The 19,058-nt window shown below is 43.0% G+C and overlaps 1 protein-coding gene across 1 annotated transcript; it reads left to right on the top strand.

The window, feature by feature from the left end:
* The first annotated feature begins 433 nt into the window (after positions 1 to 433).
* LOC133555909 (G patch domain-containing protein 8-like) lies at positions 434 to 15,001 on the top strand. The gene is made up of 8 exons (XM_061905373.1): positions 434 to 540; positions 4,417 to 4,494; positions 5,248 to 5,320; positions 9,946 to 10,013; positions 10,107 to 10,193; positions 11,675 to 11,818; positions 11,905 to 12,029; positions 12,122 to 15,001. The coding sequence occupies exons 1-8, from the start codon at positions 496 to 498 to the stop codon at positions 12,822 to 12,824; spliced, it is 1,323 nt and encodes a 440-aa protein (XP_061761357.1). The 5' UTR covers positions 434 to 495; the 3' UTR covers positions 12,825 to 15,001.
* Positions 15,002 to 19,058: the final 4,057 nt, after the last annotated feature.

The following is a 19,058-nucleotide window of genomic DNA, read 5'->3' as shown; positions in this document are numbered from 1 at the left end:
GGGAGGTGTTTAGGGCACGTCCAACCGGTAGGAGGCCACGGGGAAGACCCAGGACACGTTGGGAAGACTATGTCTCCCGGCTGGCCTGGGAACGCCTCGGGATCCCCCAGGAAGAGCTAGACGAAGTGGCTGGGGAGAGGGAAGTCTGGGCTTCCCTGCTTAGGTTGTTGCGCCCGCGACCCGACCTCGGATAAGTGGAAAAAGATGGATGAATGGATGGCATTTCAGTAGGCCTTTAAGTAGGCCTTTCATGACGCCTCCTCAACCCATCACTACCACCTGGTGGCAAGGTGAGGCACTGCCTCAATATATTTTCCCCCATTTTTACAAATGTGTTATTTTATTGTTTTAAATGTGAGGCGTCCAAGTGCACTTTTTATCTAAATACAAACAATGGTTACTAGTTGTACTTTTTTTTTTTTTGTATCCAAGATAGCCAGAGAGGCTAATTGGCAGCGCGCATCACAGCATAGAGAAGCTGCTGTCTTCAGCAAAATGGCCGACCGTTTCTCTAGGTTCAACGAAGACCGTGATTTCCAGGTAATACGCCGGTTCTGCCTTGCACCGTTCGGGTGTCTTCAGGATACATGCACCGCTGCCGCGTCCCCGGCGGTCGAGGTGTTCTCAGCGCCGCTCATTTTGCATGCCCGCATCCATGTTGGCGGGCTAGCGTTAGCGGCTAGCTGGCTAATGCACTGCGGCGCTTCTCCATTTTTGCTTTCGATGGCGTATGTCGGAACATTTACCCGCCGCTTGTTTATCTCCAAAATAGCGACGCCGCCGACCACGCAGCGACCTGCTTAATATATAAACCCCCGAACTTGCCATGAATGACCTTGAGAAGTGTTTATTATTGACATAAGCTAACGAGGCAGGGCTAAGCTGCTAGCTAGCAAGTAACGCTTTTTGAGCATTAGCAGTCAAGATTCAAGATTGTTTATTGTCATATGCACAGTTAAACAGACAGTTTGCCGTACAATGAAAATCTTATTTAATAGTCCACCCTTCAACAAGTCACACTGTACTTAGCTCAACAGAAACAAAAAATTAAAAAAAAAAAAAAAGTATATACAAGGCACAGTAAGTAATCATATCATTATTGCACATTCTGATTGACAGCCAACAGTATAAATATTAGGGGTTTGGGAAAAAATTGAGTTCAATATGAATCGAATCGATTCTCATTTAAAAAAAAACATCCATCCATCATCCATTAAAGGCCTACTGAAACCCACTACTACCCACCACGCAGTCTGATAGTTTATATATCAATGATGAAATATTAACATTGCAACACGTGCCAATATGACCTTTTTAATTTACTAAATTACAATTTTAAATTTCCTGGGAGTTTCGTCTTGAAAACGTGTAATGATGATGTGTACGCTGCACACACACAGCTAAAAGTCGTCTGCTCTAACGGCATAGTCACACAGTATTTTGGACATCTGTGTTGCTGAATCTTGTGCAATTTGTTCAATTAATATTGGAGAAGTCACAGTAGAAAGATGGAGTTGGGAAGCTTTAGCCTTTCGCCACACAAACACACGGTGATTCCTTGTTTAAAATTCCCGGAGGTGAAACTTTACTATGGATCAGAGCGCGGTCAAGCGAGCATGGATCCCGGCTACATGTCAATTAGCAGGTTTCGGTCAGAAAATTGTGGTTAAAAAGTCGCTTCTTACCGGAGTAAAGCTGAGCTTGTGCCGTCCATAGCTGCCGTCGACTTCGCTGAGACATTGGCGTCAACACACCAGTAGACACACCCTTCCGACTATCAGGTACTGTTAAACTCACTAAAACACTAGCAACACAATAGAAAGATAAGGGATTTCCCAGAATTATCCTCGTAAATGTGTCTAAAAATATCGGGATCCATCCCAATGCAATCGCGTTTTTTTTTTTTTTTCTAGTTCGTCGCTATCAATACCCTCAAACACAAATCTTTCGTCCTCGCTCAAATTAATGGGGAAATTGTCGTTTTCTCGGTCCAAATAGCACTTTTTGTTGGAGGCTCCCATTATAAACAATGTGAATATGTGAGGACCCCCCACACTTGTGACGTCATCGTCTGCAACTTCCGGTAGAGGCAGGGCTTTTCTTTTAACACCGAAAGTTGTAAACTTTATTGTGGATGTTCTCTACTAAATCCTTTCAGTAACAATACGGCAATATCGCGAAAAGATCAAGTATGACACATAGAATGGACCTGCTATCCCTGTTAAAAAAAATTAATCTAATTTCAGTAGGCCTTTAACAATGCAATCAAATTCCAAAACCAAACCTGACCCAGCAACACTCAGAACTGCAATAAACAGGAATTTATTTATTTTTATTTTTTTCCCAAGATGGCGCTGCTGTAGTGGCTGCTGTAGGCAGGAGCTCTGTGCTCTTGTATCATCCTTTTGTGTTTCCCTCTTGTTTTCATGTGTTATTATATTTTTTTGCCTTTTGGTCCGGGACCCTTTGGGACTGTGTGACAAGGGGTGGCACTTTCGTGACCTCTGTGGTGCTTTTTTTTGTGGACTTGTGGATCTGCCTCCCGGGAGCCTTTTGGCCATGGAGACCAGCTGCTGGGTCTCTGCCACACCGGAGTCACTTTGGAGGGACTGGAGGAGATGCGGATGAGGGGACAGGGCTGCGGAGCTGGCACTGAGCGCTGGGACGGAGAGGCTTCGCGGTGTCTTGGCTGGGTGAGCAGGTGTCGGACACCTCAGTCTCCTTGGACGTATCATCGCTCATCCATGCGGACTGGACACTGGCCGGGAATGGAGTCGGCTGTCCTGGTTGCTTTGTTGGGTCTGCTCCTGTCTCTGGCCATCCTCCCTCCACCCCAGCGGACGGTGGCGTGGAACACCGCAGAGGCCACCACAGTGGATATGTTTCTTTTACTTTTTATTCATAGCTGTATGTAGAAGTGTCTGGTTGTATCTGCTGCTTTAATGTCTTTAATGTCCTCTGTGGTCTTTGATGTTTGATGTTTCCCTCTTACATGTGTGTACTATGGCTATGAGTTGTTGTTTTTTTCCCTTGGCCTCAGTTTGCACCCCCTCTCCAGGGTCCAGGCTAAGACCGATTTTTGTTATTTTATTTTAATCTTCTATTTTTTTCTCCCCCCCCCCCCTTGTTTACCTGTATCTCATCTTTTTTTGTAAGGGGCGCTGGAAGCCGGCAGACCCGTCAGCGATCCTGTTCTGTCTCCCTTTAATGTTTGTCTGATTTTGAATGGGATTGTCCTGAAAATTGTAATGTTCCTGACGGAATAAATAAAGTACTATCTAATCTAATCTAATCTAATCAATTGAGGAGACGCAAACACGACACAGAACAAACCAAAAGTAGTGAAACAAAAATGAATATTATTAACAACAGTATCAATATTAGTTATAATTTCAGCATATCAGTGATTAAAAATCCCTCATTAACATTATCATTAGACATTTATAAGAATAAAACTATAGTGTCACAGTGACTTACACTTTCATCTCATCTCATATGCTTGACAGCACACTGTGTCCAATATTTTCACAAAATGGCCTGTGGGTAGAAACTGTTTGTCAGTCTCGTAGTCCTGGATTTCAGGCTCATTTATCGTCTGCCTGATGGTAGGAGCCTGAAGAGACTGTGCTGGGGGTGTGTACTGTCCTTTATGATGTTGTGTGCTCTCCTTGTGGCCCTGGTAAAGTACATGTTTAGTTTAGTTTACTTTATTCACAATACCGTATAACAATTTCAATAGTAGTGAATATCCTCAAAGATGTTGGTACGTAAAAGTGTCCCCTAAATAAGCTAGAAGAAGCTTTTGACAATACGAAGGTCCTGAGTAGTCCTGAGTTCAATCCCGGGCACGGGATCTATCTGTGTTGAGTTTGCATGTTTTCCCCGTGACTGCGTGGGTTCCCTCCGGGTACTCCGGCTTCCGCCCACTGCCAAAAATATGCACCTGGAGATAGTTTGATTGGCCACACTAAAATGGCCCTAGTATGAGAATGTTGTCTATCTGTGTTGGCCCTGTGATGAGATGGCGACTTGTACGCCGAATGCTGCTGAGATAGGCTGCAGCACCCCCCGCAACCCCAAAAGGGACAAGCGGTAGGAAATAGATGGATGGATAATACTTGTGTTGCTTTCATATGCACATTCAGTTTCTACTTGTGGTTGATGAAACACACTGTTCTTATCTACAATTAAGTTTCTCTAAAAAGGAAATAATTTTGAATGTGTTGGTTGTTTTTTTTAAATAAAACTCAGTTAAACGATTTGAGTATTCGTACTTTTTGAAAATTTGGAGCACATTTAAAATAAAAGACTCCGTGAATGTAAAACACTGCCAACAATTTTTGCCTGTGAATAAGAAAACTCTAAGACCTGATCTGTGTGTGACATCAAAATAAAATGTAACTGTGTGTTCTTCAGGGCGGGAGCCACTTTGACCAATACGAAGATGGGCATGTGGAGGTGGAGCAGGCGTCCTTGGACAAGCCCATCGAATCGGTAAGGCCACACCTCGTCATCCCGCACCATTGGACCAGCTGTGAAAGTGGATGATTGGTCCAGGCAGGGAAAATAAACACCACATCATTGATTATTTTAACCTAGAGTTTTCTTTGACCCACTTCACCTATAGAAACACTCATGTCGTGCCTATTTAATGACCCCTGTTAAGCCCCTCCCTAAATCCTCTGCCATCCATATCATGTGGGACATTTTAAAGATACCATACATGCTAGCTGGCATCTTCTTATTTACATGATAACTAATCTTTGTTAGCTTTTGTTGTGCTATTAGATGGGTTGATACAGAACACATGGAGTGTATAAAATACTGTTATACGGTCTGCGTGCGTGTGTGATGTAAATACTGCCCCCAGTCTTCCCTCTACCCCCTTCCTAACTTCTCAGGCAATATTGATACACTTATTCCCAACCACAACATTAGCATTTATTGTACTTTGCAGAATTCACATAGCCTAATTTACTCAATTTAGTCAAAAACTTTGCGTCCCCGCAGTCTTCCCTCCCCTTTCAACCCTTTCCCACCCTCCACTTGTGCTGGGAGACACTGATGTACACTGTAGTTGACGTGGATGTTGCTAATGATGACAATGGTGGTGGTGGTGGCTGTGCTGATGATGATCGTGTGAGCGGAGTCCTTTTTTGTTTTTTTGTAACCTGTGATCCGCGTAGGGGAAAAGCTCATCTTAATATTTTAATATTTCTGGTTTGTCTCCTTTCTCCTGTCTGCCAGCACAACATCGGGCACCGGCTGCTTCAGAAACATGGCTGGAAGTTGGGGCAAGGCCTTGGCAAAACCATGCAGGGTAAGCATTCTTGCTCCCACACATCTCTCTACTCCCAATGTATAGTTGGTGGCACCCACCAGTTCACCTATATCTGACTTTACCACACACATTTACAGGTTTTTTTCCCTCTGATTTATTCTGTCTTGGCCTCACTTCCTGTTGCTCTCATGCTGATTGTTCTCAATCTTGAAGCAGGAGGAAAATATTGGTGATGCCTTTGCTTTTAATTAAAATTTGTTTCCATTGAGTAAAAATCCCACAAAGCGAGACTTTGGATGGTTCATGTAAATCCACTCCCTTCAAGTATCTTGTGTATAATTTATGAAAAATCCCTGATGAGAAAAGTGCTCCTGTGAATAAAACCCATGCCATTCTGGTTTCCCTGTACTTCAACACACGTTTCTTCAGAAATAAAATTCAAACAAAATATTACTGGTAGCTTGTCTGACCCAGTTCAGCTCAGGTGTCGGAGGTAATAAAAAGGTTTAAGTATCAGGTCGTCTGTCCACTCTCTTTCAGTCCAAGTGAACCAAAGTAGGTCAAAGTGTCAGGGTGTCCAGATAGTATTGTACATTGCAGTAGGGAGCATGTAAATACGTCAATAGGCCCACATTGCACTTAGCTTTGAAGTTCAGGTGTGCAGAGCCTTGGCATGTTTATAGTCTTCACTTCGAGTCCTTTCCAATGCTAATCTCTTTTTTTTATATCTCTGTTGAACCTAAACGTTGTCTTTATTTATATACACTCAGTCTTCACATTTGAGCTTGTTTTCCACATCATCTCTGGCATTTATGCTTTCTGCTTGGTCAATGCGCTCACATACTCCACGTCTTATCATCTTTCTCTATGCTTTTGTACCGCCTTTATCGCTCAGTTGCACATCTTGCTCAAGTGCTCCGTGTTCAAACTTGCAAAAATATCATTCCAGCAGTATATTATTGAAAGGTATCTGCATAGATTGATGATGTAAGGCAGAATAACAATCTGCAGTACCACTAGAATAAGCCACTTTGTCATATTTTAATTCATGAAACATTGTAATATAAATTCAGTGTGGAAACAATTTTTCCTTTCTTCTTATTCTTTAGTATTATTATTACAGCAGAGAAGACTGCTTTAACATATTAAAAAATGGACCAAACTTGCAAGTAGGGCTGTGGGATATGGCCTTTTTTTAATATCTTGATATTTTTAGGCAATATCGCAATACACGATATATATCTCAATATTTTGCCTTGGACTTGAATTAACACTTGATGCATATAATCACAGCAGTATGATGGTTCTATATGTCTACATTAACACAGTCTTCTTCATACTGCATTCATATATGCTACTTTTACAATTTCATGCAGAGAAGGAAATCACAACTAAGTCAATTGACCAAAACTGTATTTATTAAACAGTTACTAAGCAATGGCACAAACATTCATGTCATTTCTGAAACAGAAAGTGCAATATTGTCAGAGACATTTTAAGTGTCAAATAAAAATGAGCTGCATAATAAGAAATCAAATAGTGTTCATCCTTCGCTATGTGGTAGGTTACTACGGACGTTATTTAATTCCATTTTTTTCATACGGTTTTCTGGAAATGTTTGCCTTGACATTTTGATGGTTTGGGCGTGTGGCACCGAACGGAGATCTTGACCTGCGAAGTATGTACTCATTCATTCTCTAGAAAGGGAATTTTCAAATGATGCTACATATTAGCAGTAACGCTACTTTTTATAGCAGCGCTTGGGCCGCATGCTTGATTTATTACAGTTGTCTGTTTGACATATTCCCACTTGAAGCCACACCACCGCCAGACGATGGACCCCCTGCTGTTTTTCTTGGGAATTAATTCTTCCTTCATTCACACCTTTTTTCTCTCTTATTACCACTCGCACGGCTCTGCTAGCATCACAGCTAACGTTACCTATGCTGCTACCTCTCTGCTCCGCGAGGGCGTATACATATGTGACGTATGACTTGACAGTATGTGACGTATGTAAGTAGGTGCGCTTTCTGTCTGTGAGAAGGAGAGACAAGAAAGAGTGGGAAGAGCCTGTGTGTAATGCCCGCAGCTAAAAGCAACTGCGTGAGAATGTATTCTCTAATATCACGATATAGTCATTTTCTATGTCGCACAGAGACAAACCGCGATATATCGTGTATATCATCCATCCATCCATCCATTTTCTACCGCTTATTCCCTTTTGGGGTCGCGGGGGGCGCTGGCGCCTATCTCAGCTACAATCAATATATCGATATATCGCCCAGCCCTACTTACAAGCATGCGAGCACGTCTTTGCAATGGCAGGAAACATGACCAAAATCACCAAAAGACCATATTCTGTAAGATGTACAACTAATAGTCGAGCCGTTTTGTCCTGCAGGTAAGGATGGGTACCGTTTAGATTTTAACCAATACTTGCACTGAATTGGTTGCTTTAAAATGGTGTCGGAGCCCGAGCTGGTACTTTTTTTGTAGAAAGAAAACACCTTTTTGTTTGAATGGAATTTTGTGCCATTCAAGTTGAACGGACTAGTAATTTTAATACTTCAATGATCTAAATTGAATGATTACTAAATTATACATAAAAAATAACATCTACAAAAAAATATTGCACAACATAGAGAACGTGTAAAAAAATACTTTCTTGAGTTAAATGTTTTTATTCCTCTTTGATGCCAGAGTGATTCTCTCTGTTGTTGTTGTGGCTACTGGCTAGGCTCGCGCTGTGGTGGTCACGATGTTATTAGATGGCGATGCTTTTGGCGGAGGGTTAGGTCGACAACAACGTTTTTAAAATGTATGCAAGACTCCATGCTTCTTTCGGGACGCTAGATTACCTACAAGACAGTACTCGCCCAATATAACACTGAGCACTTGCTACAAGTGGCTGAGAATAAGGTACCGATAGCTGATTTTATATTCTGTGTACTGCCGTGTTTTGTTGTTCTCCCTACTTGCAGGTTCCATGTTTTCATGGTATTTCTACAATTTCTTGTTTTTTAGTGTAGTTTTCTAATAGTCTGCATGTTTAATTTGATATATGTCCCGGACCAATGAAAGGAACACGTTGCAGGCCTAACTGGCCCCTGAGATGCACTTTGGTCACCTGGGGTGTAGCGATTATAATTAGTTTTCTTGCCACCTAAAGTGGAAATTTGTTAATACGGTCAAACCTCGGTTTTTGTTTGAGTTGGTGTTTGATGAAAATTTTCTTTAGAATTTTCTCCAAATTTGTTTGCATACCATCTCAGTTATCGTACTAGTCCGTTTGCCCGCGTGTCATTCCGCAGTGCCCCCCAAAAATTCCACTTTTTATTGAGTACGACTAGAAAATAGGCCACTATGGGCCCAATGAAAGTTACGAGTGCCAGCAGTTTGAACAAGAAGGTGGGAAACACTATTGTATTTAAGAAATAGAGTAGTTAAGTACGAAAGTTGGCTCCTGGACTGTTAATTCATTCTGGTCAAGTGGTTTCCGAGCGCTTCTGGTACATAAAAAATAGAAATATTAGCATTGGCGTGGATAATGCTGTTAAGCCTGTAGAGACGAGCACATTTGATGATTGCTGCTTCAGCTCCGTCGGTGTTGGCACAGGAACTCCATCACAAACATCAAGCGAATAAACCTCACCTTACAGGTCTTCTCTTGGCTGCTGCGTTCTGGGCAGGCTGACAAGTGTTCAAATGCCGACAATGCACAAGTTTGCTTGTGGGCTTTTGCATTCTCACACTAAGCCCATTCGTCCTTGAACAGCAGCAACATCGGTATTCTATCCGACGCGATAAGGACATGCGCCTTCTGCAGCGAGGAGAACAAAATTGCAGAACTCTCCCTCGGCATCGCTGATGCTGTGCACTTACGTAAGCGTCCGGCTTTGCCTGCAGATGGCTCTGCAGCAAAGTGCCTGGAGTTGTTCACTTGAAATGTTTGTCGTCCTGCTGGATGCGTTTGATGTTGAAGGGCAATCATTTTAATCCTCTTCCTCATTTTCAATTTAAAGTGACAAACATTATGTCCCCGTTTTTAATTTTTTTCACTATATTGACTGTGTTCTTGTTCTTCTTTTGTCCCTTTTTTGCCCCTTTTTAGGTAAGGTTTTTGGATTCCTTCTGTATGTCCGTATGCGTGCGTGGGTGTGTTTTCTTTCTCCCATTCAGCAGTTCACCTCAATGTAATCCACCCCCCCATTTTTTTACAGTACACTGTAGGCTAATGGCCTCTGTCAGCTTCGTTGTATCTGCTTGATAATCACTAAACTTTTATATCAATCCGCCCTCGAGTAAAACCCTTTGATTTAAACTCAACAACAGCAATTCGCTTAAATCGACGTAGTCGTAAGAAGCCGTGATTCCGCCACATTTCTTTTTAGAATCATCATTTATCACTAGGTTGTTCCCCCCTCACATCCCCTTTACTTTCCGTGGGTGCTGTTGGGTATCTGATTGGCTGTAACCACGACTCAGACTTTGAATGGCTTGCCAAGTCGAGCAACTTGCTGTCTTGTCAGTAAGCTGTGAGATTGGCTGGTGTTTGGTTCACTGTAGCTTTCTGGTCTCTCTGCACTTAAAAAGGCAAACTTCTCTAACCCCGGCACCCTATGCTCTCTGAAAGCAGGCTATCTTCTCTTCTCTCTTTCCCTCAGGACGCACGGACCCTGTGCCTATCATTGTTAAATATGATGTCATGGGGATGGGACGAATGGAGATGGAGGTAAATGGCTTTGTTCTACGTGAACTTTGGTTATTTATGTATTTATTTTTTCAAAGTGTGTATTGTAACCAATGCTTTTGCCTTTTTATTTAGATGGACTATGCAGAGGATGCCACAGAGAAAAGACGAGTCCTTGAAGTAGAGAAGGGAGAGACAGAAGAACTACGGCAGAAGTACAAGGTGCGGTCCACCAAGTAATTATAAATAAAGGAATAAATAAAAGTACCGTATTTTTCGGATTATAAGTCGCTCCGGAGTATACTTTGCACCGGCCAAAAATGCATAATAATGAAGGAAAAAAACATACATACGTCGCACTGGAGTATAAGTCGCATTTTTGGGGAAAATTTGATAAAATCCAACACCAAGAATAGACATTTGAAAGGCAATTTAAAATAAAGAATAGTGAACAACAGGCTGAATAAGTGTACGTTATATGACGCATAAATAACCAACGGAGAACGTGCCTGGTATGTTAACGTAACATATTATGGTAAGAGTCATTCAACATGCTATACGTTTACCAAACAATCTGTCACTCCTAATTGATAAATCCGATTAAATCCTCTTCCTCGATGTCGCTTCTAAACAACTCTGCCAACTCCAAAGGTATGCGCCGCTTCCTCTTGTCGTTTTCTGCTGCATATTTCACTACGTCCAGCTTGTAATCTGCAAGACATGATTTCCTTTTCGGTGCCATTTTTGTTCAGCCCTTGTCAGTTTTTATATTTTTCCGCCAACGATGAAATAAATTTTAATAGCTACAGCAGTAGTATATAGCAGTTAGCATTCCATGACCCACAATGCACTTCTGCCATGACCCTCACCCGCCGAAGTTTTATTGATTGACGTATGTGTGACGATTGCTGACATTTTCTTTGTCTCTTCCGCGAATGAGATAAATAATATTATTTGATATTTTACGGTAATGTGTTAATAATTTCACACATAAGTCGCTCCAGAGTATATGACGCACCCCCGGCCAAACTATATAAAAAACTGCGATTTATAGTCCAAAAAATACGGTAGATATTTCCAGTTAACATTTTAGTCAGATTAAACATTTCACAAATTCTTTAAAGGTTAACTGCACTTTTTGGGTATTTTGCCAATCATTCACAATCCTTATTTTTCCTCTTTTTTTTCTTTTTTATGCATTCAAACTCGTGAATAAGTGTTAGCAAAGTCAGCTAACAATGGAGCCAATAAGAGTCGCTCTATTCCGCTCAACAAGTGCTGTAAAAAAATCCAAAAGCCTCTATGTAAGTATATATGTAATGTAGTAACCGGTACATTCAAAATAACATGTAATATTTGATTATTTTAAGCAAATGGCGGCGTATTATTTTCACAGACTCATCACAATGTCCACCTTTCCCTTCAAAAACCATAACTTCTCATGTAGACTTCATTAGAGACAACTTGGGGCAAAATGATGAGCTAGAACTTTGTATTTTTGAGCCTGAATTTTTAGTTTTAGAAGCTGTGTGCTGAACAGATCCAGCACAAACAGGTCATTACAAGGACACTACCGGATATCAACAGCGAAAGAAATACTAAAATCCATTTAAAAATTAATTTTGGCCATCGTGTTATTTTTGACAGCCCTCATTAAAAATGGCAGTGATTAACCCATGAATTGTTTCTTTCATGGACCACAGGATCAGATAGAGAAGGAGAAAGCCATCGCAAAAGGTTTGGAAGACCTGAGAGCAAACTTCTACTGCGAGCTGTGTGACAAGCAGTACACCAAACACCAGGAATTTGACAACCACATCAACTCCCACGACCACGCCCACAAGCAGGTAACATTTTACTACCTTCGTAAGTGATGGCTGCAGTTTTTTGAAGAATCGTTAATATTCCCTTGGTTCTCCGCACCGTAACACAGAGGCAAAAGGAGCTGAAGCAGCGAGAGTTTGCACGGAGTATCTTACGTTCTCGAAAAGGTGGGAAGAAGAAGAAAATGCTGCGCGGTATGCAAGAGCTGGCTGAGCAGAGAAAACAACCAGACCAGTAAGCCATAGTTGTGTCTGGCATCCTCTGCTGGTAGGCACCATACTGTCCGCCCTTGGTGTTCATAAGCCTCTTGATGTTGTGTGTTTCAGAACTCCGGGAAGTGGTCCCATGTTTAAAACCACCACGATGGTTGTGGACGGCAAGAAGGCAGAATACAACAACGTCTTTGCCCCCGAGAGCACCGCTCCCTTGCGAGCGATCGCCACAGAGATCCCCGTTCCAGACAAAACTCGCCATGCCTCCCCTAAGCCGACCCCGACGTTTCGCTTCTCCCTGGGCATGAACAAGGGCTCTTCCCCAGCAGCTAGCGCTACCTCCAAAGTCAGTGTGTCGTTCTCTTTCGCCAAGAAAACTCCCATCAAATTGGAGACGGCAGCGGCGGCGGCGTTCGCGGACCATGGTGAAGAGGCTGTGGAGGGAGAAAGGCCCGCATCGCAAGATGAAGCATCGGCCTACGATGCCGACAGCCCTAAAGGAGGATCGCGTGGAAGTGATGGAGGGAATCCCAGTAGTGCAGCCATGACGGAGGAGGTGCAACAGCAACAACAGAACGACGGAAGCTCCTTGGCCTCCACTCTGAACAAACTAAAAATGATGATGAAGAAGGAGGAGGGATACAAGGGACAAGAGCCTCAGTACTACCACTACATGCCTCCATCCCACTGTCGAGTGAAGCCCCATTTCCAGTTCCTGCTCTTCATGAAGGCAACAGATCAGGCTCAAAGCAAAGAGGAGGATGAGGTGCAGGAGGAGAAGTTTAATCCATCAATCAATCAAAGGTTATTTATATAGCCCTAAATCACCAGTGTCTCAAAGGATTACACAAACCACAACGACATCCTCGGTAGAGCCCACATAAGGGCAAGGGAAACTCACTTCAGTGGGACGTCGGTGACAGTGACAGTGATGACTATGAGAAACCTTGGAGAGGACCGCATATGTGGGCAACCCCCCGCCCCCCCTTGGGGACCGAAAGCAATGGATGTCGAGCGGGTCTAACTTGGAATTGTGAAAGTCCAATCCATAATGGATCTAACACAGGGGTGTCAAACGTACGCCGGCCCGCGAACAGGTTTTATCCAGCCCGCGGGATGAGTTTGCTAAATATAAAAATGAGCCGAAATTTTTGAATTAAATAAACTGCTGTTCTGAATGTGTCCACTAGATGTCACAATAGCAATTCTGTGTATGTTTGTAGATCAGGGGTCGGCAACGCGGCTCCTGTGCCACATGCAGCTATTTTATCACTCTGATGTGGCTCAGCAGCATACTTGCCGGCCCTCAAGATTTTTCCAAGAGGTTGTCCGGATTTCAGTGCTTTTCCCAGTAATATCCCTGGGCTAACATTCTCCGTTTTTCACCCACATAACTATTTTGAGGGCGTGTCGTGGTGACAATGCGTGTAACGTTCTCTTACACATATCGTTGCGGCCGCCTTCACGCCATGCTATCTGCGTGCCAGCCGGTCACATGTAGCATGCGACCCCAGATTGCACATATCAATTGCAAGGCATACTTGTTCAACAGCCACACATGTTACACTGATTGTTGTGATATAAATAACTTTAACACTTACTAATATGCGCCACACTGTGAACCCACACCATACAAGAATGACAAACACTTTTCGGGAGAATATCCGCACTGTAACACATAAACACAACAGAAGAAATACCCAGAATCCCATTCATCTCTTCCGGGCTACATTATACACCACCGCCTCCCCACAACCACGCCCACCTCAACCCATGCACAGTGGGGGGTGGTGTATAACGTGGCCTGGAAGAGATGCATGGGAATCTGGGTATTTCTTCTGTTGTTTATGTTGTGTTACAGTGCGGATGTTCTCCCGAAATGTGTTTGTCATTCTTGTTTGGTGTGGGCTCAGTGTGGCGCATATTAGTAAGAGTGTTAAAGTTATTTATATCACAACCATCAGTGTAACGTGTGGCTGTTGAACAAGTATGCCTTGACTTACGTGTGTCTGCAGTTACCACAATCCACATGTGACTGGGCTGGCGAGCAGTTAGCACAGGTTGTAGGGGGCGTTAAAGGGTCCCCCATCATAGCATGCCCTCATTATTGTTGTCAGGGTGAACACCAGCAGACATTCGCCAGAATAGATGCTCTGAAATTCCAACGTCTCCCGGAAAAATTAGGAGAGTTGGTAAGTGTGATGCTGTCAAGCGGTATTCATATAAATCTCGTGAGCCGCACTAACATTAAATGTTCATATTAAGGTGCGGGCCGCGTGTCTGAGACCCCTGGTTTAGACATAGCACAAAGCAAAAAAAAAACTGTATGCAGTGTTATTTCATTTTAAATTTCAAAAGACTTTTGTGGGTCCCATTGTTTTTCTTTATTTTGTGAAACCTGTCAAAATAGCTATTTGAGTGGTAAAGGTTGCCGACCCCTGTTGTGGATGATGTTACATATGGAAAAACAAACACATAATGTTAATGCAGCAGTTGAGGAAAATTAGCAAACTACATAAATAACATCCTGTAATTTGATGTTGATATTTTGTTATCTTGATAGATTGAAAATAAACACCAATGAGTGGACTGATGAACATTATCACATTATTTATTCAGAAAGTATAAACAACGACTAGAGATGTCCGATTATGGCTTTTTTGCCGATATCTGATATTACGATAATTACTGATTCCGATATCAACCGATACCGATATATACAGTTGTGGAATCAACACATTATTTTGCCTAATTTTGTTGTGAAATCTGAAGTTGTCTTTGTTTTTAAGTTATCGTGCTGTGATTTTACCAGTCCGGCTCACTCGGGAGTAAATTTTTCTCCATGTGGCCCCCCACCCCCATCTAAAATGAGTTTGACACCCCTGAGCTAGATTATTATTATAACTTTACACTACCGTGAGCGCAGTTTCGTTTTGACGTAAATGCAGAAATTAAGTTGAAGCTTCTTTTACAAATAAACAATACATACTTGCATCACTTTGTTTAAGAACGTCACTGTCTTACGCCTTATGATCACTTCAGATATACAAAAAAATACAAGTAATACAAATACTGCTGGTCTTTCCCATGCCATATTTATCAATATTATGTAGGTACTGCATTTGCTTTTAGCAATGTTTAAATACTGAATAATTTAATTCCCTGTATTCCATAGATTTCTAGGGAATAATCAATAAAAAAAACTATTTACTAAAGGAATACATTTCACAAAGTGACCACTAGATGGAGACAAAAAAGTAGATATAAGCTATCTGTGCTGTTTACCAGGCAACACACAAAGTAATAGAGTTAACCTCATGTTTACAATTTGAAAATGAGTAGTAGAATGTATCTAACCCAACCCCTTCTCCAAGTTTCAACAATTACTGACACATTTTTCCACTATGTTACTATTTCCTAATTAGGGATGGTGAAAAAACGGTATAACAGTGGGGTTAATAATAAAAATTGGAGTAAAATAACGCAAAAAACTTTGTATTCTGCATGAATAAATTACATGATATATCATAAATCATCCTTATTAAAGAATAATTAATTTTGGTTAAATAATATCCGACACCGTGGGTTTCATTAAACAATTTATAAAATTAAGAATAAATTACATCAGACAGTTTTCTTCCTCTTTATATCTACAATCGTGGTGCATTCAAGGACCCTCTATTTGAGTTAGAAATAGAGGTGTCACAAGACAAAAAAGATCCGGGTTGAACAAAGGCGCGCTAGCATCTTGGGACATGGGAGGCCACGAAGGATAGTCGTGGGGCATCCTCCGAATACAGCGAAAAAGGTTTATTGAGTTTACAACCCCCTGGCGCTGTTTTGTACTGTTTTTGTACTTATTTTGATCATTATTATTTCTCAATTGTTTGTAAATGTAGCAATTTCTAAACAAAGGTTTATAAAATAAAAAATACAGGGAAAAGGAGGGCACATTCGTCAGCTGCGTTTGGAGGAGCCTTTGAATTTCTGACACTGATCATATAGGGAGCGGACCGCCACAATCAGACCGATACCCCATACTTTCTGAACACTCCCCACACGGTCGAATACCTTCTCCAAGTCCACATGTAGACTGGTTGGGCAAACTCCAATGCACCCTCAAGGACCCTGCCGAGAATATACAGGTAGGGCTGGTCTACCGTTCCATGACCAGGACGAAAACCACACTGTTCCTCCTGGATCCGAGGTTCGACTATCCTGTGTGGCATCCTCTCCAGTACACCTGAATAGACCTTACCGGGCAGGCTTAGGAGTGTGATTTCACCATAGTCGGAACGAGCCAGATGTGGTGGTTCAGGCATCTGCTCAGGATGCCACCCGAACGCCTCCGTACGGAGGTGTTTCGGGCACGTCCGACCGGCAGGAGGCCACGGGGAAGACCCAGGACACGTTGGGAAGACTATGTCTCCTAGCTGGGAGGAGCTGGACGAAGTGGCTGGGGAGAGGGAAGTCTGGGCTTCTCTGCTTAGGCTTCTGCCCCCGCGACCTGACCTCGGATAAACGGAAGAAAATGGATGGATGGATGGATGGATGGATGGATGGATGGGACAGCCTTCGCGCAGCGTGGTGACGTAAGCCGCCTTTAAATTCGACCCTTTGAAGATTGCAGACCTTGAATTGGCGACACAGCTTTTTGTATGTGGCCTGTGGCGGCCTCAAGAGGCACCACCTGTGTCTGCCTCACTTCTCGTCTGCTGTGTCATTTTGACCATGAAAATGATCAAAATATACAGGAACCACACCCAAATCACATAAAAAGCATAGACCAAAAGAGAAATGATATGAGAAGCGTAGACCAAAAGAGATGCTACCTCAGTAGAAGCAGTTAAGTCCCATCTTAAAACTAATTTGCATACTGTAGCCTTTAATTTGATCTCCCTTTTAGACCAGTTGATCTGCCGTTTCTTTTCTGCTCTGCCCGCCTCTCCCTCGTGGAGGCAGGGGCACAGGTTTGGGGGCCATAGATGAAGCACTGGCTGTCCAAAGTCAGGACCCGGGGTGGACCGCTTGCCTGTGCATCGGTTGGGGACGTCTCTGCACTGCTGACCTGTCTCCGTTCGGGATGGCCTCCTGCTGCTCCTCTCCAAGGTTTCTCATAGTCATTCACATCGACGTTCCACTGGGGAGCGGTATAGCTCGGTTGGTAGGGTTCCAGGTTCGATCCCCACTTCCGCCATCCTAGTCACTGCTGTTGCGTCCTTGGGCAAGACACTTTACCCACCTGCTCCCAGTGCCACCCACACTGGTTTAAATGTAACTTAGATATTGGGTTTCACTATGTAAAGCGCTTGGAGTCACTAGAGAAAAGCGCTATATCAATATAATTCACTTCACTGGCTTGTGAGTTTTTCCTTGCCCTTATGTGGGCTCTGAACCGAGGATGTCGTTGTGGCTTGTGCTGCCCTTTGAGACACTGGTGATTCAGGGCTATATAAATAAACTTTGATTGATTGATGATCGTGATTTAGGGCTATATAAATAAACATTGATTGCCTCACAATATGAAGGTCCTGAGTAGTCCTGGGTTCAATCCTGAGCTCGGGATCTTTCTGTGTGGAGTTGGCATGTTCCCCCTGTGACTGCGTGGGTTCCCTCCGGGTACTTCGGCTTCCCCCAACCAACAAAGACATGCACCTGGGGATAGGCTGATTGGCAACACTAAATGGTCCCAAGTGTGTGAACGTGAGTGTGAATGTTGTCTATCTGTGTTGGCCCTGTGATGAGGAGGCGACTTGTCCAGGGCATACTTGCCAACCCTCCCGGATTTCAGCGCCTCTCCCGAAAACCTCCTGGGACAAATTTTCTCCTGAAATTCAGGAGGAGCTGGAGGCCACGCCCCCTCCAGCTCCATGCGGACCTGAGTGAGGACAGCCGGTTTTCACGTCCACTTTCCCACAATATAAACAGCGTGTCTGCCCAATGACGTTATAACTGTAGAATGATCGAGGGCGAGTTCTTAGTTTCTTATGTGGGTTCATTTTTAGGCGGTTTCATTAACGTCCTACCAGCGCGGTAACAACACACAACAACAGCAGTCACGTTTTCGTCTACCGTAAAACAGTTTGTCTGCCGTAAACAGCAATGTTGTGACACTCTTAAACAGGACAATACTGCCATCTACTGTACATGCATATGTGACAATAACATCTACAGCTTTTAGAGAGTGCAGTGCACAACTGTGCACACAACAAGGAGACGAAGCAGAAGAACGAGGAAGATACAGCCGTGGTGAAGATCTTCCGCAGGAAGCAAAGATAGACCGGTTTTGGGCCATGCTAGGGAGAGACGGAAGATCCCAGACTCTAGTGCATTTGATGAAAGCACTTTTGTGCGTGCCACACAGCAATGCATCCTCAGAGAGGGTGTTCAGCATGGTTAGAAAAATAGTGACAGAGAATAGAACTAGGATGGACAATTCAGCCCTTAACTCAACAATGAGTAGATGAGTGTTATGTTTGTATATTAAATGAACACTGAAATTCAAGTATTTCTTATATACATATATATATATATATATATATATATATATATATATATATATATATATATATATATATATATATATATATATGTCTGCCTCACAATACGAAGGTCCTGCAGTCCTGGGTTCAAATCCAGGCTCGGGATCTTTCTATGTGGAGTTTGCATGTTCTCCCCGTGAATGCGTAGGTTCCCTCTGGGTACTCCGGCTTCCTCCCATGCACCTGGGGATAGGCTGATTGGCAACACTAAATTGGCCCTAGTGTGTGAATGTGAGTGTGAATGTTGTCTGTCTATCTGTGTTGGCCCTGCGATGAGGTGGCGACTTGTCCAGGGTGTACCACGCCTTCCGCCCGATTGTAGCTGAGATAGGCACCAGCGCCCCCCCACGACCCCGAAAGGGAATAAGCGGTAGAAAATGGATGGGATGGATGGATATATATGTGTGTGTGAAATATTTGACTTGGTGACTGGGATTTTGGGCCTCATGAAAAGAAACTTTACAGGGCCCCTACCACATAATTTCATATAATTTCCTCATCATTAGGGG

Source organism: Nerophis ophidion, linkage group LG07 (assembly GCF_033978795.1).
Source record: "Nerophis ophidion isolate RoL-2023_Sa linkage group LG07, RoL_Noph_v1.0, whole genome shotgun sequence".
NCBI lineage: Eukaryota > Metazoa > Chordata > Actinopteri > Syngnathiformes > Syngnathidae > Nerophis > Nerophis ophidion.
The sequence above is the reverse complement of the archived record's forward strand: the minus strand, read 5'-3'. Positions and strand labels throughout refer to the sequence as shown.